A 24,640-nucleotide genomic window follows, 5' to 3' on the forward strand; every position below is an offset into this window, starting at 1 on the left:
CAGTGATTTCTCATTAAACAAACCAAAACCTTGTGAAATGACATGAAACCATGTGACCATTGCAAATTGGTCATTTATTTGTCATTGAAAAGTCCAACGAGCTGCAGAACCAGGTGCAAGTCATATTCATCAAATTTTCTAAAGAAAAAAGAGGAAAAAATACACTTATGATGACGGTCTGCTGTGTTTGTTTCCGAATTTTTAAAACAAAAAATATATATACTTGTTATCTCTTCTTTTTAAATATATATTTTTTTAATTTATTGTCTTTCACATGGCACGTTTCTGACTCCATATGATATGTTTGTCGAATTGTAAAACTCGAATAGTTCACCATCATCTCTACACCGAAAAGCCAACTGAGGTGAGTCCCGTGTCTGTCTTTTCGCACCCACTCGTGGGCGGGTTCACAGACGGCCACATAAATACCGTAAGTCAGGGCTTTCTCATGGTGCCTCCCGCTTCATGACAGCATTAGTGGTGCTGATAAAAATCTGAGCGTGTGCTGGAACAGAGCCTTGAGTCAAACACAGAAGAGCGTCTCCATAAAAACATGCGTGGACTATGCGCAAGATGCGAGTTACTTCTCCGGATCGAGGCGCGGAGGATGCGAGGCACCGGGACGCACAGGTATGCGTTTTGGCAGAATTCGAGCATCAAATTGTACCGTTTAATATTCATATCCTATATATATATTTATATATCAGTGTCAGCCAAAACGTTTTCGCAGCCTGAAGAGGAACGGGGTCCTCAGGAGTTTGTTTTCCCAACACAGTCCTGCGGGCGTGCGCGTCATTCAGCGCGGTTCAGTGAATCCGCACGTCAAACTGTTATTTATTTTAGCAACACATCGCTCCGCATCCCCGGGTGGTCCACTCTCCCCCTTCCGCCTGGAACCAGTTAAATGAGTTTAGATAAAAGGTCATCCACAACACGAATCAAAAGCTCCGTGTATACAAATGAAAGATGCTCTGGCAAAGTGTTTACGCTTGAAAAAGTCTCATTATTATAAGCGGTAGAGTTTAAGACTGAGAAGCACAGGTTTTTGTTTGGTGATGGAGGAGGTGTCCGTTTAACATTAAACGTGCGTGACACTGGATCAGCCCTCTGACTCGGATTTTAATTTGGACAAATGACGCGCTGGCCACTTGCCCAGAGTGTTCAGTGGAAAGTCTCTCCCCACCTGTAAATACGGGTGATGAGGGACCACTGAAACTGATGTCAGCGGCAGCTGAAGTGGTGATGCTGTTCCCGCAGCTTTTGAGATCAATAATATGGAAAATGTTGAGAAAACTGTTTTGGATTTGGTGATACTGGAGTATTGTCAGAATTTCTAGCAAACTTTAGCAGGAATTATGAGGCGAAAAATACCTTCTTTTTGTTTTATGAATGCAGTTTCAGTTTAAGTGTTTTATGGGAAGATATTGATGGAATATATACATTTATATAACTACCCTCCTTCTCTCTTCAGTTAGCCTTAGTTGGATGCTAGGACTTGGCTCAGAATGGAGGACTACAACCAGACATCCAACCCTTACACCTTCACCCCCGGCCACCGGGGAAACACGTCCAGCATGGAGCCGCTGCCCTTCAACGTGGTCACGGCGGTCATCTACATCGTGGTCTTCATTGTGGGGATTCTGGGGAACTCCCTGGCGATCTTCGTCATGCTCCGCTACGCCAAGATGAAAACAGTGACCAACATCTTCATCCTCAACTTAGCCTTGGCGGACGAGCTCTACATACTGGGGATCCCCTTCCTCGGTACCAATAGCTCTCTGTCTTACTGGCCGTACGGGAACTTCTTCTGCAAAGTGTGCATGACCGCCGACGCCATGAGCCAGTTCACCTCCACCTTTTGTCTGACGGCCATGAGCATTGACCGCTACCTGGCCGTGGTTCACCCGATCCGGAGCGCCAACTGGAGGAAACCCCAGGTGGTGAAGGTTTTCAGTGCCATGATTTGGATTGTTTCCTTTCTGGTGGTGCTGCCGGTCAGCATGTACTCGCATGTCCAAGAGGAGCTGAACACATGTAACCTGAGCTGGCCGCCGCCTGAGAACACCTGGGCCATCGCCTTCATCCTCTACACCTCCATCCTGGGATTCTTCGCTCCTCTGATCGTCATCTCCATCTGCTACCTGCTTATCGTCATCAGGGTAAAGGAGCGGAACAAATCTGTTTTTGTTCAACTTAAACTTGAATTTTTCTGTTGTTCTCTGCAGGTGAGGTCGGCAGGCATGCGAGCAGGGATAACCAAGCGGCGAAAGTCCGAGCGAAAGGTGACCCGCATGGTGATCATCATCGTGCTGGTCTTCATACTGTGTTGGCTGCCCTTCTACGTCACCAACATCGTCAACCTGTTTTACATCATCCCAGAAGACAACGCCACCGCTGCGGTGTATTTCACCCTGGTCATCCTCACCTACGTGAACTCCTGTGCCAACCCGATTCTCTATGGCATGCTCACGGACAAATTCAGGCTCCGCTTGGAAACCGTCCTCTGCCTTCACAGGTCCAAGAGTCTGAAACAGATGGATGCTAAACAGGCACAGACGGGGCCCAAGGAAAACCAAGGGCTGGTCAGAAATCCGAAGTCAAATGGACAAACCACGCAGGTAAGAGATTGTTGGAGGATTGTTTCTTGTGGGTAGCTTTGTACGAACCTACAACTGTGCAACTTACACAACAATGTGGCTAATATGCAGATTTTCACAGGGAAATAAGCCTCATGCTGTTGCTCTCAAACTATTGACGGCAGCAGCCACTGCCTGCTGAAAATGGCAGCAATGCATGCGTTTTTATGGAAAATTGAGCCAAGAAGAAGTTGCGAAATTGTGAAAAATTGCTTTTTTAAATAAAAGTCGGCAAGTTGTCAACACTGCTCCGCCTCCTGTGGCGGTCTCAGCTGCGACCAGGAGCTCCCGAAACACCTGTAATTTCATTAGTCTGTGGTGTGACAAGGCTAATGATATTAGCGCTCAGAATATTTTCACCTTTGTCTCATAAACCAGGGGTTCTTAACCTTTCTGATCTGGTGGCCCACCTTTCCCAGAACAAAATGTGCCCATTGAAGTCATAGAACTGATTCATGACTCTTGATTTCATTTGTGATCAATAACCATATTTAATCTACTTACACGTAAACAAACCAAAACCTTGTGAAATGACATGAAACCATGTGACCATTGCAAATTGGTCATTTATTTGTCATTGAAAAGTCCAACGAGCTGCAGAACCAGGTGCAAGTCATATTCATCAAATTTTCTAAAGAAAAAAGAGGAAAAAATACACTGTTAAGAAAATTGGAAAAACTGGATACAAATCTGAATGAAATAAATATAATAAAACCATGTCCAAATATAATCAAATAAAGACAATGTGTTTTATTTAAACTCCATAGAAGATATAAGTAAGTGTAGATGGAAGTATTTCCTAGAACTTCATAGTTGTTTACTATCACAGATTTGCAGCTGTCAAGTCAATTCTGTGACACACTACTGCCACCATACGTGGCTCATGTATTAGTGAGTCTGTGTGACACAAAAAGTGGCCTTGAAGGGGGCGCTTGAAGGCAGTCATTTGCTTGAGATGACCCTTGATTTTGTGTAAACCTGGGTCTTGAATGTTTGTTTTTTTTGAGGAGGAACGTATATGACAATCTAAGCAGGGTCAAAAGGTCATGAGGTGTGAAAACAAACAGAACTGCCATGTTAATATCTCAGTCTTCTTGTGATTATTTAGCTTGAGGACTCACCCAAGTGCAGAATTTAGAAGACGCACTTCAACAGTGTCTTAAAACTAAGGACAAACTAACACAAACTAAAAACTTTATGACAGTATTTAACCTATTCAACAATAATTTGTTACTGCTCCCCACAGAGTTTCCACAGAGTCTCAGCTGAGCTCATCCAGAACCACGAAGGTGAAGCTTCAGAGAAAGAGATGAACGGTCAGACATGGCTGTGAATGTTGAAGATCCTCTGTCGCTGACTGTGCACCTGCCTGAGGACAACATTTGGCTTGACTCTCCTGCTGTTTCAGCATGACACGCTAACAAAACAGTTGAGCTAAACTAAACTACTAAACTTGTTTGATTTGGACTATATTATACTATATTATCTCGTATCTGCTCGACAGGTGAAGCCTGGAATCCAATTTGGAATTCAGTTCTTGATGTCCTTGTGTGTCTAATGTCTAATGTCTAATGACAGATGTGTGACCTCCCAATTCCCAGTGACATCTGATCATGACATGACATGTTCTTCTGTGTGATCACAGATACTGCTCCTCAGTATGGCCCTCTAGTCATTAAAAGCTAAGACAAATTCTCTTCTCCATTCTCTTCCCTTACGTGTGATCGAGAAGCACTTTAGCTTATTGGCAGAGAGAGTGGAGCTCAACATCTGCATTCCTTCCTTTATCACGCGTTCACCTGAGCTCCAACTGAAGTTCCTTTTCCGTAATTGAGTTTAACCAACAGCGCAGTGAACAGAAGTGCACCTGCATTCAAATTTGAAAGTGGACACTTGATTTGTTTTTTCCTTATGGTGCTCCATAAATGACATGTCATATGTGTGTTATGGATCCTTAGATTTTGTATCATGAACATCCAAACTTTTTGAAAATGTGTGTGGAAAAAAACTCATTATTTAATGGTAGATATTGCCGCATTGTATGTCATATATATTGTCATGAACAAAATCTGACCAATAACTTGTGAAATTTCTTGCCAGTACAAATCAGAAAGTGCATATGTGTGAAGACTTGTTGTTTGTATGTTTGTTTTCACAGAGAGACAGAAAATGTCTTCAGTATTCAACTGCTAAACAGGATGTCATCAAATTTTAATGCCAAACTGTTTAGAGGCAAGATCACAACCTGCGTAGTTTGCTTAAAATCTTGCCTAATACTGGTAAATAAACAATAACGTCTGGACATTTTGTATCATATGCTCACCAGCTACCGAGTGCCAACTTGGTTCGCACAGTCATGTGAACAATGTGAGCATTTTAAAGGCTGTGACTCCTGGAATATATGATTCATAACATGAGTTAACTGCTGTTCGTCGCCCACCATCAGTTGAGTTATTGTCAGTGTTGCTTGTTCACCCTGTTTTTACATTGTAAACCTTGCAAATAAACACTTGTCCCCTTCTCGCTCAACGGTCGATAACGGTTGATACTGCGTCTGTAGCCACTTCAGTTCCCCATCTGAACCTAACACTGAGTCCATTCTCCAGGTGTGTTTACATTCAACATGCTATCATGGAGGACGTGAGGGTAGAAAACACACCCGTCTTTTGGTTGTTTTGATGCACTCACTCTACCTTTGTAGCTCAATGTCAAGTGACAGGGCTTTTTATTGAATCTGGATGACAGATGCCACTTGACTCGCCGCTGAGTCGTCGCTAATGTATTGATTTCTGCGCAGAACAGAGATGAGCTGGATGAAGTGGACACTGCATCATAGCTTCCTGGTAGATTGGATTAAAGGGTTTCAGTCTTAAGTGCTGCTTCTTACTGGATCATCCGTAGAGGTTCATCGTGGTCAGGAGGATTTGTACTTTTCTGTTACGTTCTCACTCGTGACTTAAGAGAATTTGTACAATTTATACTCTGTACAGGGACAGACAGACCCTAGTGACTAAAGTGCCCCTTGTGGAGACTTTTTTTTCTTTATGCTTAAATTTTGGAGAAAAAAAAAATGTAACCGACTCAATAATAATATTTTTTTGCGATGCGTAACCTACTTTCTGGCAAAAATGGTTTCACCTTTTTACAAGTGAGGGCATTAATGTTGGGTAAAAGGCATAGCAATGGTATGTGCTCTCTTGTGTGCCGTCCTTCAGTACCAAAGGTCAGAAATCTGAAGACAAAACTCATCAGGCCAGTGACATTTTTGGGAGAAAAATGTGGAGATGGTGGATCATAACACTCCAGGTAGTCTAACCCTTTATGGCCTTGTACTCCTAATGTCACTTCCTCTATAGCGCCCCACTCTGACTCTCATTGATTGACCTGATGGGCGCTGATGGTTTAAAAGTCTCTGCAGAGGTTTGTGGTTTGAAAGATGCATGGACTCCTCCAGCTCTGATATCGATTGTTATTCCTCCCACTGACTACATAAACCGCTTAATATCCTTGTAATCTGATGTGTTCCGCCATATGTCACTGGGCCTCCATAAAAACGTCCTGTAATGTCGCCAAAGATAGATGGAGCCTCCATATCATGGACAGGACAATTGCCTCTCCTAAACTTTATTGACTTTTATATTTAATATTTCTTCAAGGAAATTGTACAATTTTTTGGGGCGCCATGCATCCAAACTGATACTCTTCCTCCTCTAAACCACCGGAGAGTTTGCCTCCTGGATTGTGTCAAACCCCTCTTTCGTCTAATGCAGTGATTCACTGCGTCCTCAAGGGGTGAACCAGCGACAAGACCTAAACATGGGCTTCTCCCCTCCCCTCAGGATTCTGCCATCACGTCTTCTTGGATAAAAAAGTGTGGTGAAAATCCCCATTAATACTTTCATCACCTGACAGAGTCTTTTAGCGACACAGAGTGTGTTATTTAAACTCATCTTTGACCTTTTCTCAACTGCAGCCGCCAATACGGGGATGTTCCAGAGTAAGTAATATCTGTCCAAGAGTGTTGATGTTTACTATCTCCAACTGGTATCATGTTTCCCTTTTATATCTAAGAGCCATGTAAGCCATCTAAGAGCCTTTCACATCCTTCTTTCATCAAAACACAAGAGACAAGAACTCATTTCTGGTTGTAAATGTTGCACCTATGTCCTGGTGAGAGACGACTACCAATATGAGGGGAAATGTTCGAGGAAAAATAATTCCTTAGTTTCGTGTAAGAGGCAGTGACATGGACAGCTTTTGTTATTTTATTTTATTTTATTTTATGTTATTTTATTTTATTTTATTTTATAACAGCACTTTACCCCCACTGACCATGGCAATAAATTCTATTCTGATTCTGATTCTGAAAAATAAGGGACTTGCATTTGCATGAGTGAAGAAATCCGCAAAGGTTGTGTTTGCTGACCTCATGCGGTCACATTTGGAAATTGCAGGCAAAAAATAAATCAATGAAAATACAAATTTAAATAAGAACTAAAAATGCATTTGGAGGTTGAGCATTTGCTGAAACAGCAGCTCTATATGTTTGTATCCACTCTTGAATAAAAGTCGAAATTTTTGTTTTCATATAAGTGTGTTTTTATGGTTATTTGCGCATATATTTCTGCTAATTATTTATTTTCACTATATGCATGTCCCCTTTTTTTATTACTATTATATATTTAAACTTTTTTATTTTGGCACCGCTGGTATTCCATAATGATTTATTGAAGATATATTTATATGAAGCCTGTTTTACCGACTCAAACGAGTACGATGATGATGATAGCAGTATATTGCCACCAGGAGGCAGCATTGCTTTGATAGTTCAGCGTGTGTCCTTCTACTTCAGAGCGCGCCTGCAGGAACAACAACCGGTATATGAGTTGCTGTTGAGGACGTGATAGAACTTCATCTTAGAGCTCCTGCCGTCTGTGGCATCACTTTAAGGACTACATCGGTGGATGAAACGCTTCGGATCAGTTCTGGAGCCGCGCCTCCGCTTCTTCTTCACATCTGCTCTTGGACTGTTTGGACCGTCACTGTCTTTTCCACAGTGAGTTTCGAGCCCCCCTGGACTGTATCGATAATCCGTGTTATGGTGGACAGCGTGACGATCGGGGCAGACATGGTTCCGCCCAGCAGTGGAAGTTGCTCTGTGCGCTCCTGAGCTCCCATCATCGCACGTTATATTTCTGATAAAAGAGACCAGCAATTATGACGAGCGAGAGGAAACCACGGCTTTGTATCATCGCTAAAGGCGAGCACGGGTATGGATTTCACTTGCACGGTGAGAAGGGCAAGAGCGGCCAGTATATACGGAAAGTGGAGATCGGATCCCCCGCGGAGGAGTCGGGGCTCCGGGCTGGGGACCGAGTGGTGGCGGTCAATGGTGTCAACGTGGAGAAAGAGACTCACCACCAGGTAACGTTCCAGTGCCCATTTCCTGGACCATTATGAAGACCTTTTCTTCATGTTCATGCTGTTTGAAGTCAAGTCAACACCAAAACAAACTTGAGACGTCGACCAGTCAACTTTATTTATACATCTCCATCATCTCTGATACCTATTTTTCTTGGCTTTTCTACGAGCTCAATTGGAAATCAGTGTATTACAGTGTTATTATTATATTCAGACTTCCCTCCATCGTTCGTCCTGTAGTGTTGTGGAGATTTCTGGGGGGTCATCTCGGGGTAATCCAATCTCTGTCCACCAAAAGTGGAGCATGTGTTTGCGTTCTCATGTGAGGTTTAGCCGATGGCAAGGTTGTGTTATTGATCCTGTTCCTGCTTTTTCAGGATTTCGGTCATGGAGTGCGTCACTCTCTAAGATCACTACTTTGCAGATGAGGCAATCCCTTTGGATCAGTCTGTAGACTACAGCTGCACTGGTGGAGTGACAGCGATGAGAATTAGCACCGTAGTTTTCAGAGTATAGAATGGACTTGCTCCAATCCTCCAGCTGGAGTCAGACCCAGGACCTTCTATGTTTCTGTTCTTCACCTGCTCGCTTAAAACAATTTGTGCTGTTAGTCCTTTACCAGTTTTTATTTCATAAAATTAACACATGAATAAGGATTCCATCACAGTTCCCTCTACTATAGTCAGTGTCTGAGAGACCGGTTGGATGACAAATGCTCCCACTGTGCTGTCTGTCGACATCAGTCAGCAGCAGCATTTAAAGATAACAACAGTCAACGGTTGATGGGGCAGATCGTCTCATTTGTCTGGGTGTGGAGGGAAAAGGTTTCCTCCCAGAAAGAGAAACTAAAGGTCTGCTCTGACTCAAGACTGTACTGTATGTATGTATTAAAAACAAAGGTAACAGATCGAACACACTGGCTTCCCTCAGTCTTGCTCTTAAGAGTTGTCCCATCTCCCAGGTGGTGCAGCGGATCAAGGCGGTGGAGAACGAGACCCGGTTACTGGTGGTGGACCAGGAGACTCATGAATGTTTACGCAACCTGCGGCTCACTGCCACGGAAGAGATGGCGATTTTGGGGGTCAAAAAAACCCCGTCCGCCCCATCGTCCCCATCGCCGTCGTCGTCTTCCACACCGTCGTCTCCCAGCAAGAAGCGAGAGAATGGTTCCCTGTCCAAGCAGCCGGTGCAAAAACCCACCAGAAGGTCCCCGTCTAAGGCTGCAAAGAAGGTACGATTCTCTCACCGACGCTGAGGGTTTACGCACAGTTCTGAAATCAACCAAATGTTGAGTTTGAGGTCAAAGAGTAGCTGGAAAAACGGAGGTTGTGACCCGAGGAATCTGGACAATGTAGTGACATGTCAATTTAAAAGTGATCTCACTCAGACAACAACCTGAAATCCAGTGCTGCGCAACATCAGACCAGTCTGCAGTCACTTGTTTTCATTGTGAACCAGATGAGGATGGAAGTCTGTTGTTTACAGTCTCCACTGGTTTGTCAGTACAAAGAGACGAAACAAGAAGCATTTCTAGGCCTTTGATTCTCCTGAGTAACAAGGATGTGATCAGTTGAACGCTACATGTTTCCATCAGACTGCCTTCATGCAGCATGTGTTTTCACTTAGTCGCAGCTCGCAGTATGTTAGCCACACTCTGGCGCGCTCGGCAGTGACAAGGCCAATCAGTTAAATGTGTGCGGTTGTTTTCTTTTTTTTTTCACCCCTTGGCACTGCGAACTGTGGGGAGAGATCCCTCAGCTTGGTGGGGTCAGGCCGGCCCAGCCAGGCTCAGGAAATGCTTGAAGCACTAGTGTTTTTTTGGGTCTGACCGATGGCTAATGGACGGAAAGGAAAGAGGAGCCAAAAGGCAGAAACTGCAGCTGAGTTTGGCAATTCTGAGCCAATAATTCCTCGTGCTTTTGGAGTGAATGTTCAGATAGGGTCACATTCTTATGCCAGGAAAAAGTCCCATGTTGCACTGCAACAGTTACTTGAGGCATTAATAAATTAAACATGTATTCCTGACCAAACTTGTTTCTGTTAGACAAGGCATGCCCAAAGGCAAACCCCTGTTTTTATTTGTCATAAAATGTGATTGTAAATTTTCACGAGTCAATTGAAAGGAACATTAAGAGCTAAAAACAGCAATGTGTGTGGACTTTCGAAGACTAAAACTGTGCCTGTTTATCAGTTTTAAACAGAGCTAGTGTTTAATATTTCCCTTCTTTGGTTGAGTTTGACGCCTCAATGTTGGGCACAGATTAGAAGCAGCATCAAACCAGTATTTTGTTTCAATGCAGCACGGCTAGAATGTGCTAGCTACGGCTGCTAGCTACCTAGTAAGGGGATACACCTGCAATCTGCCAGTTGTTTGTGGCTGTTTTATCACAGAAAATGAAACACAAGGAGGGAAAGTGTCACCTGCTGCAGTGGGTGTGCCACACTGGTCTCACTCTCTCGTGGCACTCCTCCTGTCTCACATTCCTCTAATGTTTGCTTTTCCATTGATTTGAGACTGAGCGGATTCTTGTCATTCTGCATCCGTGTTATAGTTACAAGGAACGCAGTGCAGGAAGTTTGACCTCTGACCTCGTCTTTGGAACGGCTTTTACAGTGGCCGAACTATGCTGAATGGCGCTTAAAACTGTGGTCCATAAAAGACATTTTTACAGCCCTGAAGCAGGAACTGGATTTTAGGGTTATCAGCCTCACCCCACTGGGATGAGAGAGAAGGAGGCCAACCAAAGCTCTTTTATGTGGCAATGAAGACATGTATTGCATATATAGTTTTCTTCATTGGATGAGGTTTTGAAGGTTTTTCTGAAGGTGAAAAGCTAAGTTAGCTAAGCTGAGCTGAAGCTGTTGGTCCCCACATCATGTCGGAAGTGATCTCCCTTTAGCAGGAGTCCAAGGCTGTCGCCCAATAAATGAGTCAAAGACACAAAAACCTGACTGCAAATGAAATGCAATGAGAGGGAAAGGACAGTTGGGAAGTGATCCAAACACAGGAAAAGAAGTGCGGTACCTGCTGTGTCTCTCCTCAGCGGTGCAGAGAACAGGCTTTTGTGATGCTTGTTTCATCTCAGATCTGGTTCAGTTTAAGTAGACAAGATGGCCTTCGTCGCTACTGAAGATAATCTCTTCGTGATGATGTGGAAATTGTCCTAAACTGAGTTTATTTCTGTGACTGTCAGATGAAAACCGTTGACAACAGAGCACTTTAAAAAGGATGCTGAGGACCAATTATGTCGTAGCTGAAGGAGAGGACGACTCAGGGCCGAGAACATTATGTGTCTGCTTTTTAAATGTATCCCTGACAAAGCTGGACGCGCTCTCTCGTGGATACATTGCTCCCTGAACATGGGTTGAAGGCTTGTTGGCGTTCGGAGATAAAGTCTCAGCTGTCACGTTCTCACAAGAGCGTTTCCTGCCCTCAAGCTCTGAACACATTTATCACAACTGTATCCTTGTTTCCATCTTCAACATTTTCAGATTTCGACAGGGCTCATAACACAGCACACTTTCAAACTAGAAACATAACTGATAATATGAGTTTTATCAGTTTTTCCTTTCCTATTTCCGTGTAGTAGTTTGACAATAGTTTCCACATTCAGCATCTTATATCTTGCTAAACCACATATTCTCTTCGTGTTTTTACGTCATACTGTTACTTAATATTTGTAAAAAGTTAAAAAATTATTACGCCGGTTAGGGTTATTTTTTTCTATGTTTATCAGTCAGTTAGCGTACCCCATTGTTTTCAAATAATGTGTTGAGTTGCAGTGAATTATCTCTTATTTTACAGAGGAAATTCAAGCTCAAATTCAAAACGAATGGTTTCAGTCACCAGCCAACAGACTTATGCTTTGTTATAAATCCATATTATGGTTTTATATTCAAGTGTCAATCATCTTATTTGCTAGCTAGCTTGATAGCTGGCAAATGTGCCTTCAGTTAAAAAAATAGTTTCCCAAACTGTTCTGAATGCCCTTCCAATTTCTTCTGACCTAATTCTGTCTTCCACATGAGGCCTCCATCAAACACATTTTATGTCTTGTGTTGTTACTTTCTCCTGCTGCACCTCCAGGACAATCAATTCAGCAGATAGCAGTCGCTACAACCACTGCAGTCAGCGCCATAAAACCAATGCTGACATCACTCAGTAATAGAACTTGTCCAAAGAATGGACGGCGCACATCAGGAAGGAGTTGTTCCAGGAAATTGGTTTGGTTCATCTCCAGAGGGCGGGAGGTTCTTCTCAGCAGGGGCTCAGTTCTCATTTGGATGAAAGCGTGTTGTGTGAATGGATGATCTTAATCTTCTTAGACTTAAGGTGTCCTCTGTCACTCGTAGGGGGTTATATATTATAGTAAATAAAATAGTACCTGAGCATGTTTAATCCAAAATGTTAACCTCATTAAACCACTATTCTAACCCTGTTGTATGGTCTAAATTATGGCAGTGCATTATGGGTCTAACCCAGTTATAAAGTCTTCAAATGTTGCAGTGCATTATGGGATTACACTTTGGAGTGTGCTTTGCCTTTATTGGAGACAATCTGGAGTTGTGTTATAGAAGCTAAAGGTGGCCACAAATGTAAGTAACCAATCTATTTTAGCCTTCACCAAACGTCTCTGTATGTTGTGGTGTGTCTCGCAAGCGTATGTAACCCATTAGGTTCCGCCAATGGTTGTTTATCTTTTGGTAGTTTCCTAACTAGCTCTGGAAGCCATTGTCTTTTGAACTTAATGGTTTTCAAGTTATATTCTCATGTGAGACATGTCAACGACACAGTTGAGGAAATGATGATTCTATACGTTTAAATCAAGGGGCCAGAGGGTAAATAAGAGATGTGATCTTGCTTCTCTTCCCTGCACAGTTCCTCCACATATGTGCACGTGTTGCCCTCATGTGTTTGATCGGAACAGCAGAGAAGGTAAAGAGCCGCAGACGAAGGTCAGGGCTGCTGACTCCGAGGGCCACATCTGCTCGTCCATTCAACAAGAAAAAGATGTTGCCTGTCGACACTAATGTAGCAGCTCACAGCAGGAGCTGTCTGCTGGGAGTCAGCACTTGTGTTTGTCCCACACCGATGAATGTGAGGAGAACAAATGTGGGTTACACGTTGGGATCCGTTTGAACACAGGAGAATCATATCAAACCGACTCTGAATGAATGAGTTCATTTCCTTACGAACATCTGGAGCTCATGTTGGGACCACCTCCCCCAACTCTGAATACCAACCATGTTACATCAAGTCGGAGGGTCTGGATTTTGTGGCTGTGTGAGAGCTTGAAATCTTGGAGGGAAAACAGCATCTTAAGGGGCGTGTGGGTCGGTGCGATCGGGGATTAAAAGAACAGACAGGGAATTAGCAAAGGTGGGTAGAACAAGAGAGAGTATTGTCTTAGTCACGTGTGGGTGTGTGAGTGGACGCAGCTGTGTGTGCTGTTGATAGAAATTTGAACGTTGTCTGGTCCATATTTGACTGGAAGACAGAAGGAAAGTTGCATCAGGTGGTGTTTACAGATAATGAGAGGAGCACTAGATATTTCTCTTGGTGAACGTGGGAATGCTGGAGCAGCGCAGGTCATCTGCAGCCAGGCTGAAAATCGATCCATGAGCTGCCCACGCAAAACCTTCTGCCAGGAAACCCATGTAGCCGTCATAGACATCCACTTAGCTTTAATGACTCTCAATCGTGTTCGAGATGTTCCACAGGTTCACTGAAAATCTCTCCTGCATGCAGCTGCTCTCACAGCTGTCGAGATTCCCACACGCTCCTCCGTCTTACGGCCCACGGGTGGAACCACTTAGGAGCAGCTCTGAATGAGCGTTAGCATCCAAGCTAGCTCCCAGTGCTGTCGTCGTGCAGTTCCATTCGCGGCTTCTCTCTTTCAACCAGGAGGGGTTTGGTGTTAAGTGAGGAGACGTTGGCACACAAGTTGGAGGATGTGTGTGTGTGACGAATCAGACAAGAATCCTGGCTAATTGATTCATTACGGTGAGAGAGAAGAGCAGCAGCAGCGGCTGGCATGATGCATTTCTTAAAATCCAGTCTTTTAACTCGTGAATATGCCTTAAAGTACTGCGACACACAGCTGAATCACAGATATGTTGTCAGTGAGAGCTGTTTTGCTACACAGCAGTGACGCACAGCTGCCCGTGAGGGGTGGCTGGGGGGATCTGTGGAGAACTGATAACAGGGGTGTGGGCTCACAAGTGACATCACTCATGAAAGCATCGACCCCAAGGCCTCATGGTGGGATCATAACTGTGGAAAATATGTCTGAGGATGAAAAATAGAATGCACTGTCCGATCAAAAACATGTGACCCTGTGTGTCCTCTCCACACTAGTTTTAAAGTATCATCTGACAAATGGCATCTCCAAAGAAACCATCTCATATCAGCTCTCTTGTGCTGAACTGTGACCCACATAAACAACATATTCCCAGCCCGATCTTGTGTTCCGCCAGAGTAGCTTCACTTCCTGCTGTAATAACTCCACCGTTTGTAATTTCCTTTCCCTTTCTTCTCTATTATGAACCGCCTCATCTGCTTTCCTTCTCACAGAGGGCAACAGTTGAGGCAGCTGGGTGGAGAATACCGTGGTACACACACACACGTGCCTGAGGAAGATGTCTGGCATAGATTTATTCATCCATTTTTCTTAACAACACTGAAATGGGTTGCTGCATAGTGAGAGCTGGTTAACCACGAACAGGAACTCCATGAGCGTGAGCCAATCGAATCCCTTTTTTATGTGCTCTGGGAATAAAAACTAACTTAACATGTTTTTTTTTAACTCGTATTGAAAGCAGAGAGTAAGATTTGTTACCCTTGTTTAGTATTTTTTTGCTTCTTGGGGGCGCCCAAATGCCTGCCTCTTCTGGAAACTCCTGCTGCTTTCATGAGAAGTTCCAGGGATGGGACGTATATAGGACCAAGAAGAGGCCATCTCTGGGACCTCCTCACCAAGTCAACGCACCTCAAGAAGGCCTTCTGACTTGATGTTGAGGAGCAGCAGCTGGATGGTTTTTCTTTTCCTTTTAGTCTATGAGGATGTAACGTTGTGAACCCTTTCCTAACTAAGAACCAGGGTTTTGGAAGAGCTGAAAAAAAGTGAAAACGTCTTCCCCGTCCCAGAACTAACTGACATGTCGGTCAGTCTGAAGCCATCATGTCATCATGTCTGTGAAAAAGCACTTTTCCACCCCTGAGCTTAATGTATGAGCGACAGCGATAAGCCTTCCCTGACAGATGGAACAGGCGCAACAGGTTCCACCACTGTCTCCACAGCAACCTCTTGTCAACCATGACATCAGCAGTCATCCCATGTGTCTCTGTTGCTGGTCGTTCTGGCATCAGCAAGACTTCTAGCAGTTACCCACAATTCAATTACACCCAGGTGAGCGCAGAAGGATGGAACTATTAAAGCTGGGGCAGACCGTGAAAAAGAGCCAACCCTTCATCTTGACTGACGTTTTTATTGCGTAAGGGTCTTCAGCTGTTCTCAATACTGCGGAACTGTTCTACTTTCATGAGTGAAAAGTGTGCCGGAATGCCAGGAAACTCCACTCTAAGTTCTCCCGAGCTTGGAAGCAGCACTGGAACACAGCTTTTAGGTCATGGCTAGAATCCTGGCCAATATGGAAATTCAGATAAATCTGCGTCCTCGCCACGGAAACAAGACTTTTTCTGCGAGACATAACAATGTCATGTTTCTTTGCTTAACCTACTTAAGGTTAAACAACCTGAAATCCATCTTTGCAACAAGTAATGTATTTATTCTTCCATTTAAATTTAATTTTCAAGTGCTTGCCTCAAAAAACTGCACACACAATCTAAACATTACTCACTTCTACCCGGACAAATTCTTTGGGACACCTGCCTGTAGCCCGCAGCAACTAAAGCTATGGATAATAAGTTGAGTAAATAAACAGTTCCATGTTAGAATTTACGATTAAGAAAAGAAAGTTACGCGTGGATTGTGCAGTAGAGCGTGTCCAAACATAATTAAATATTTCGTGTACCCAGAGGGGCAGTGATGCTTGGCTGTGAACGGGTTAACCGCGGTCACGATCTGTCCATCGCAGTCCGCCGCTGCTCAATTATTCAAGCCGCGATCTGGTTTCATCAATGTCGCTGCCAGTGGTCACATACAGAAGGGAAAACACACACGTGAATCATGGAGAAACTGATGTCTCCCTCTGAGGAGACTCTGGAGTACGAATGCAGTTGTACCTCATTGTATCTTGAATGGACTTTGGACTTATATCCGTTCACACTGCAGTTGGTGGATGCACCCAACCAGCTTATTTTGGTGTTATTTGTTCAGGGCAAGTCTGGTCGGCCGCATGATGTTTATGCCCCTGAGAGGTGGAAAATTCAATTTAATGCTAATTTGAAGGGCACTTGATTCCCCGGAAACTCCCATGAATCCTTGAAAAAATAGGGGAATTTGATAAAAGCTGGAAAATGAAATGAGCTATGGACAGATATGTGTAACAATAAATCTTTAAAAGTGTTGAATAACTTGCTCCAATTGGGACTACAGCGCTAAACAATTTTCAATGTGCCACTCTCCTCCAAATCCTCCTTTTATTGCATCATAATTCCTCTGAAAAATATCATTATTATTATTCTCTGTTGTGTTATTGCAGTGGTATCGCCGCAGCATGGGTGAAGTCATTTATAGACGCTGTGTAATTTCTCCTCAGCCGCTGATCACGCCCGCTCTCCACCTACACAGTCAGGAAGAGCAGCGCAGTGAGAGGAGTGGTGGACGGAGGAGAGCAGCGCGTCCTCTGATGGTATCAGCGGACGGTAACAACAAGTCCGAATCAAAGCCAGTCAGGACCATAAGAGCTCCAGCAGGCTGCTGGAGAGAGCTGATGACAGCCGACTGTTAGCATAAACACAACCACGGGCTAAAAATACTGCCTATGTGGGTTGAGTGGAGATGGAAAAAATAGTAGCAAGCGTTTAGTTTTTTTGAAACTAAAAGCATAATTTGTTTGCATATAATCCGCCCTTCAACTTTCAACTTCCCGTGGGATTATCGGAGACATTGCGGGGAGACCATAAAGCACCCACATCATTCTATAGCTGAAACCTTGAAATAACATCACAGCTGGAAATGTTTAGCTCATTTCTGCTGCGGAAGTAAAGATGGAAACAGAGTTATGCAGGAGTGAAGATGCCACAGCTTCAGTCAAACATCTTAAATAGCAGAGTGAGATAAGATGCTGCCTTTATTTTCCTGTATTTACTGTACTTTAGAAGCATTTGTCGCCAAGATTGTTTGGTTCCAACACTCTCACACCAGCAAGAAAACTTTGCTACAGCCACAACACACTCTTACACACTACATACCTCCATCTGCATGTGTGAAACTCAAGGTTCGGGGGCCAATCGCGGCCCTCCAAGTATTTATTTCACAAAGCTCAGAGGCTGTTTTATTTAATGTTAATAATTTAGCTGGAGACAAGATGAAAGGGAGGCCAATGAAAGATGTGGACACTTGTGTGTCTAGGGGGGGAAAAGTTGCATAGGTTCCAAGATTTAAAGGGGAGACTGATGCATTATTTTCAGGAAACTGGGCTGTGTTCCTGTTACCTTTACAGCTGAGACTTTAGAAATGACATTCAGCACGTTCCAGTTATCGACATCTATGCGCTGCATTTTGAACTAGAAGGAGAGAGGGAAACACGAACTTTCAAAAACTGTGAACTTGGCTGAACTCCTTCTTCCTGTTTACATTGGGAAGCCATCTTTGTTTTGCTGGGGTGGTGAGGATTCTTGACTTTCCGACTTTGAATCCTGCAGCGGGTGACGTATCAAGCACAATTGGAACGTCCCCTTATTTCCTGATGTATGAATTCAGATTTTGCGTTCATCATGTTGCGTAAAAACAACACTCCAGTCGGGAAGTAAATGAATGTCTACTGCTCTTGCAGCATCGATGTAGTTTCAGTGGAGCAGAACAGGGTTTTGTATACACTGAGTGTGGACTGCAGGACGGACACAGATGTCACATCTTACTGTCATGAAAGCCACACCGGTTTGACACAGACAGGCTTGTTCAGAACTGTCTGCTCGAGTGAGTTTTATTTTTGGTTTCAATTCACTATGCACGATTACATAATCATCCAACATGAACAAACTGTTCTCTGGTGAAATCTGTTTTTTTTCCTCTTCTTTTTTGGCCCCAAATCCCCATCTGATTATCATCTCTCCTAACAACCATTCACCCCATTATGATACCAGTAAGGTTTTATTCATCACTGAGGCAAATTTTACCTCCATAAAGCATGAACTCAAATGACTATTAAAGCAGCTTGAATATTTTCTGACAGCCAGATCAATTCTGAGATTACAAAACTGCAACGCGACCTAAGATCAGTTTGGAAAATGTCAGCGGAGGCGAGTGGGAGGAATAAAGTAAGCAAAAACCTAGAGAGTAGGCGTCGCTGACAGAAAATGAGATGCAGCAATATTTAGAGCTGAAGAGCCGTGCGGAGAGCTAAATACTGATGAAAAAAAACGCTGAACAATGACAAAAGTTTCCAGAAGACAAGAGGAATTCTGTGGACCTCCAAAATAAACAGTGAGAATCAAGCAGCTGGAAGCCATTAGGAGGCAGTGGACCCTCCGCTGGCCTCCTCTTGTGTGTCCCTGTAATCGCCCCCCGCAGGCCAGTGCCATCGCTGTCTCGCATGTTTGTGAGCTTTCACTACACTAACCTAATCTGCTTGTGTAAGTGGGAAGACGGCTGGATGATGGAGGGAAGGTTTACAGCGTGTGGTCTGTGATCCCGTAACTTATGCAGATGTTTGAGTGCGGCGCGTGAGAAGAGAGGCCGACAACTGAGGGTGTTCAGAGCCAGATGTTGTGATTTGAGGGAGAACATTTCGATACGCTTTTCCGCTTAGTCAGCAGGCATCATTCAGCGATGGCCCCACATGAGAGGAGTGGCGCTTGAAAAAACAAAGCTGCCACTTTATATTCATGTAAACCTCAAGAAAATAATGTGACTTCACCATCTAATTATGAGGGTTTTTTTAGTGAGAGCCCACGTCAACAGGCAGGAAGTGCTGTCAAAGGAGCATCGCAGGAATTCCTTCAGTTTCATGCCACAATGAGTGTATTGTGTGTGTCAGCGGGGAAGACGGTTGCCTCACCCTTGACTCTCTGGTGTATAAGCAGATGATTCCCTCGAACATGAGTTCAGCTGTCTGTCTGGTTTTACACTTTGAGCAGACACACATCAATCTTCCATGTTCTCTACCTTCAGCAGGAGGCTCTCGCTGAGGACGACGCCCAGTCGAGGCCTCACCCAGACCTGTCTGAGCTCACCCCACGTCTGTGCCACCTCATGCGAGCCGAGATGGGCTACGGCTTCAACCTACACAGCGATCGCTCCCGTCCGGGCCAGTACATCCGCTCCCTGGACCCGGGATCTCCCGCTGACCACGCCGGCCTTCGACCGCAGGACCGGCTTATCGAGGTTTGTGATTGGCTGAAGACGGATGAATGGTGAGCCACTGAGTTCACCCCGATTCACCAGAGAGATTGCAGGATCTCAGGATGTAGCTGCAGGGGACCTTCAATACCACAAACCCCACTAAGACCCAAGACTTTTCAGGGTCAGTGCAGAGGTATAATCCACCCCCTCCTCCACACCATGATAGAGCAAGGGAAACATGAGTCTGCAACGCTGCAGTGAAATATCTAGCGCTAAGCTTGAATACTTGCGGAGCTTTTGGGTTTGGAGGACCAACTGTGGGATGAAGCTGTACTTCACCACTACTTTACTATCGTCATCTATAACATTACTCCGGAGCTATGATCACAACAAGACAACTTAGTTTATTCTACTCCAAGTGTTTCCATCCTCTCCTGCAACAAACCATCAAAATGACTTGTTTTTGTCAGTACATCAACAACAACTCCACCGACAGTAACACTAAAATCCATAATAGACGGAAACTTTTTCATCTGTTACTGCTCTTATGTTGCATAAAAACATCACCAGGGGGCCATAAACTTTTCCTCCTGTCGTCCACATCAGCAGTTATTTTATCTGAGGTCGCTCGCACGCTACCCTTCATTCCCATGACCTCTTGCGCACTGTTTGCAAATCAGGCTCCAAGAGACTCCAAGAGGGTCCAGAATGAAGGAGAGAGTACGCTGATATTGAGGCTTCCTATGTTGTTTATTTATTAGGAGCTATTTATTTTTATTTGTTGATACATTTGTACTATTTTTATAATCATGTTTAGTTATATTTTTTTACTTATTGTAGAAACATCCTTCCTTTTCTTTCGGCTTCTCCCTTCAGGGTTAGCAACAGCGGATTATCTGCCTCCATCTCACCCTGTCCTCTGCTTCCTCTTCTCTCAAACCTACATTATTAATATTATTTATTGATGTTTTTCTTGAATGAAAAACCATTTTTCATCTCTAATTTAAGGCGGAAACCCTCATTAGAATGAGAAGGACTGAGACTTATCTTTTCTCCTGTGCAGCATGATGTTCTGCAGAGTGTGGGAACATCCTGGTCACTGGTGACCTCATCTCATCATGGAACTATGGAACGACAAAAACACTTTTTCAAACACGCACACACGAGCGAGGCTCGGAAAAAGTCCAGATGGTGTGTTATCAGGGAGCTAACAGACACGATGTCCCAAAGTATGAATATCAATGAGATGCTGTTTAAAGGAGCAGAGCTCCGGTAACTGTAACCTGGAAAACCTGTGTTTGTGTGCAGACTGTTGCGTCTGCTGCTGACCACGAGTCGGCCGACTTTTGTGTGATCTTTCAGCAGCCTTTTAGAGAGGTGAACAACCTTGAGAGATCTTTTCCTCTCGCCTGCTCGCTCCATTACACTTGAGGTGTACGAGCGATCAGCAGCGACGCTGAGCAGATCCACTTGTACCACCTGTACTGGAGCCTCACCAGCTTATGCACTTTCTCTCAAGTGACCTTTGGAAGCTCTCTGTCTCAGCAGAGCCGCTGTGTGAGTCCCATGAGAAGCTGCCATGTGTTCTGCCCCTGCAGCACCTATTAATTAGCCCAGTGAGCAGAAGGTATTATCCTGCGTGGGATGAAGCGCTAATGAAGGGCTGAGAAACATGACACAACACCTGTTGTTTGGCTGAATACAAAGATGCTTTTTCTCCCTAATTCTAATCTGTTGTTGTGTTCTCAAGCAGCCAGTGCTGAAGAAAGAAAGCCTGTTGCATTCAACTTTTTAATGCTTTTCGGCTGCCCTTCTCTGAGCGGCACAGTAACACGCTCATTGATCCATTGATCCTATGTCCTTCTGCGATCATGAAAAACTATTTTCAAGCAATTTCTCCCTCAGGTCACGGACACCTGAAACCCAAACCCAAGCCCATGCAGGGCGGCATCAATAATTGAGAGCACACCGACACTAACTTGCTGCACGGCTGCTGCACACGGAGAAGGGACGCACAGAACTGCGGCACTTCGACTACAATAACCATAAATATGAACGTTCTCCGGTTGTCATCAAAGCGAAAGGGATTTACTTTACTAGTAACAGCGCAGTCCGCCCTCGTGTTGGCGGACTAGAAGGTGCGCATACGCTAGCCCACAGCGCCACCTACTGGATAACCTGTAAGTGGTGTTACACAAATAAAAAGGGGATCGGTTCCAAGATTTAAAGGGAAGACTGATGCGTTATTTTCAGGATACTAGGCTCCTGGGACTTTAAAGCTGACCGTACATTCAACATGTTCCAGTTATCGACGTCAGAAAACTTCTTGATAAATATGCGCTGCTTTTTTAACTAGAAAAACGAAAACTAAAAAACTCAAATATAGATGCAAAAAATGACTTCCAAACTTGACTTTGTGTGAATTTGTGCATCTGCTAGTCTTCAAAATGACCTGTAAAAAAAAAAAAAGACTTTGACTTAGCGGCATTGCCAAGTTAAATAAATAAATAAACATTTTTAACAATCAAAACAGTCGGATATATTACTGAACATCAAAACAATGTTTGACTTAATTTAGCTTAGCATTTAGCCTCCTCAACACGCTCTGCTGCAGACTAGTTGACAGCTTTTTTTTTATGTTTGCTTCACTTATTTTTATTTTTCCTAGTCTAAAACATAAAGCCATGTCTCTTCTTCTGACACTGACATGATCTTTTCCCTCCCAGTTGACTTCTATGACTTTCTTATACGATACTGTTGCCTTGTGCAGGTAAACGGTGTAAACATCGAGGGGATGCGACACGCTGAGGTGGTGGCCTTCATCAAGAAAGGAGGCGATGAGACGTGGCTGCTGGTGGTGGACCCCGAAACTGATGAGCACTTCAAAAGAAGAGGCGTCATTCCCACAATCAACCATGTCAAAGGTACAGATTTCAGAAACCAAATGCTTTATAAAGTGGACTTCATCATCATCAAACGTTTTAAAATGTATTTCATTTGAGTCACTTTGTCTGTCTAAAATGCCTTTTAGAATTGATGTTATTTGGTGAAAATTAAATATATTTGTCACCATAAGGTGAAAATATTTTGTGGAAACAAGTTATATTTTGATGGGAAACGTGTATTTATTAATTGTGAAATTGCCAATGTTTTATGGAAAATAAAACTTTTATTTTTGTCAGACTACGATGGTCCATCTATATCGAACGGGTCACGCAGCCCACGGATTAACGGCAGCTCCACCTCCCAGTCCATCAGGTCCACACACTCTGACCTCAGCAGCCAGGGCAACAGCACGCAGGTGAGGGGAAGCATTGATGTTCGTGCTCTTTGGTCCTTAACATTTAACTCCCTTTTTTCTTCTCTCCATGTGGCGAAGCTGGCCGACGATGACGGCGCACGAATGATGGACCCCTTTGCTGAGATTGGCTTGAGCCTGAGCGCGACAGCGGCGGAGGAGAAGCGAAAGCTGCACGCCAAAGAAAAGAAGAGGGCGCCGCAGATGGACTGGATGAAGAAATATGAGCTGTTCAGTAACTTTTGAGACAGTTTTATCACGAAGAGCACCAATCTATCCACGTGGAGGAGCAGCAAGATCACTTTTTCCTGGAACTATTTGTGATGAAACTGCTGACTGGAGTGGCACAAATGAAACAAATCTTCCTTCCATTCTTCCCACTTATATTTTGAAACTGTTTAAATGAGAGTGGAAGAAATATTTTTATACCGCAAATGCATAAGTCTCTTGTGCATTTGCATCTCTTGTCTCACTATGACATCATATAAATAACTTAGGGGACACTGTGATAATTATCATATCAAACCAGATTTGGCTGAAAATCACTGTGAAGGAGTGTTTGGTGGGTTGAGGGTGCAAGTGAAGGACATGGAAGCGTGTGATGGTGAGGATTTCTGATTTCAGTGTCCTGTTTGCTTAACAGGAACTGTTGACTGGAGCTCTTCTAATTCATGTAATTTGATAATTATAGAGTCGAAATTATCATAAAATAAGTAGTTTATGTGTCACACATGAGCAAGTATTTTGTCTGAAATCTGAGATCAAAAATGGAAAGAACCACTCATGAAGAACGCGTGTGAAAGGAAAACAAATGTTTGGAGTAAGGGTGAGCTTTGAAGTGATGGCCACAAGGGGGCGTTAAAGGCGTTGACTTAGTGACGAGATTCATCTCTGTTGCGCTTCGTGAATTCTCGTAAGGCAAACTGTTGAATCAGTGTGACGGCGCCGATATGAAGGAAACCCATATCGATAATTATAACTGATCACCAATATTATTATGACCGACATATTTTTATTCATTTCACAACTTTAATAGCTGCTAACCTCTGAAGACTCGAAATGGTGGTCATAATGTTAAAGATGTCAGGTGTATGTAGCGTGACCAAAAAGTGGTTCAGTCAAAAGTGAATGTGTTTAAATACTGAAGCTAAATAACATGTTTTTTTAGGTGTTCACACCACAGCAGGAGTGTTAAAAGCTTCTGGGCAAATTCGACACAATCGGCAAAAATAAATACATAAACTGTTCATCCTGTGCTCCTCAATGTTCATGGAGTTTGAGACGAAGGGTCTACGTATGTGAACGCACGAGCAAGACTATTGAGGGACCAGAAAGCTTTTACCTGTCATAGGCGCCTCCGACAAATGCTAAGCTAATTGCTAACGTGGCACAGATGGTTTTCAAAACACTTTCGCACAGGTAAAAACAAACAATATCTGACTCGCTAACCATTTAGCATCCTAGCAAACACAGAAAAAAACAGCTATGAAGAAACCTGGTGAACTTCATTTTGCCTGAAAGTTATTGCACGTGCAGTCGTGAAGTCACTTGTCTGAGTCAAATGTATTTGTGTGAATTTACGTTTTTATGTAAATAAAAATGATATTCTTACCATTGTGTGTCTGTGACGATGCGGGGAGGAATGAAATGTTCCATAAATTGGACCTGCAGGGGGCGCAGTAGAGTCCCATTATAAGGATTATAAGGATCTATGGGAGAGACTGTGGGTGCCAGTGAGCTTACTGGGGATTATTACTCATAGGAGGACAGCTGTCATACACATGCTCCCACACATCGGGACAGTGTGTGTTCACACC

General features: G+C 43.7%; 2 protein-coding genes across 3 annotated transcripts; both read left to right on the forward strand.

The window, feature by feature from the left end:
* The first annotated feature begins 465 nt into the window (after window positions 1–465).
* LOC128751051 (somatostatin receptor type 5-like) lies at window positions 466–5,569 on the forward strand. The gene is made up of 4 exons (XM_053851816.1): window positions 466–630; window positions 1,472–2,159; window positions 2,226–2,618; window positions 3,883–5,569. The coding sequence occupies exons 2-4, from the start codon at window positions 1,506–1,508 to the stop codon at window positions 3,967–3,969; spliced, it is 1,134 nt and encodes a 377-aa protein (XP_053707791.1). The 5' UTR covers window positions 466–630; window positions 1,472–1,505; the 3' UTR covers window positions 3,970–5,569.
* Window positions 5,570–7,506: 1,937 nt separating this feature from the next.
* On the forward strand, window positions 7,507–24,389 carry LOC128751624 (Na(+)/H(+) exchange regulatory cofactor NHE-RF2). Of its 2 annotated transcripts, none has more exons than XM_053852789.1 (6): window positions 7,507–8,060; window positions 9,019–9,288; window positions 19,355–19,567; window positions 22,296–22,449; window positions 22,708–22,826; window positions 22,905–24,389. In XM_053852789.1, the coding sequence occupies exons 1-6, from the start codon at window positions 7,854–7,856 to the stop codon at window positions 23,067–23,069; spliced, it is 1,128 nt and encodes a 375-aa protein (XP_053708764.1). In that variant the 5' UTR covers window positions 7,507–7,853; the 3' UTR covers window positions 23,070–24,389. The 2 variants fall into 2 exon arrangements, with proteins under 2 accessions (XP_053708764.1, XP_053708765.1); XM_053852790.1 differs by having other exon boundaries at window positions 19,358–19,567.
* The last annotated feature ends 251 nt before the right edge of the window (window positions 24,390–24,640 follow it).

The sequence above is a fragment of the Synchiropus splendidus genome, chromosome 19 (genome assembly GCF_027744825.2).
Source record: "Synchiropus splendidus isolate RoL2022-P1 chromosome 19, RoL_Sspl_1.0, whole genome shotgun sequence".
NCBI lineage: Eukaryota > Metazoa > Chordata > Actinopteri > Syngnathiformes > Callionymidae > Synchiropus > Synchiropus splendidus.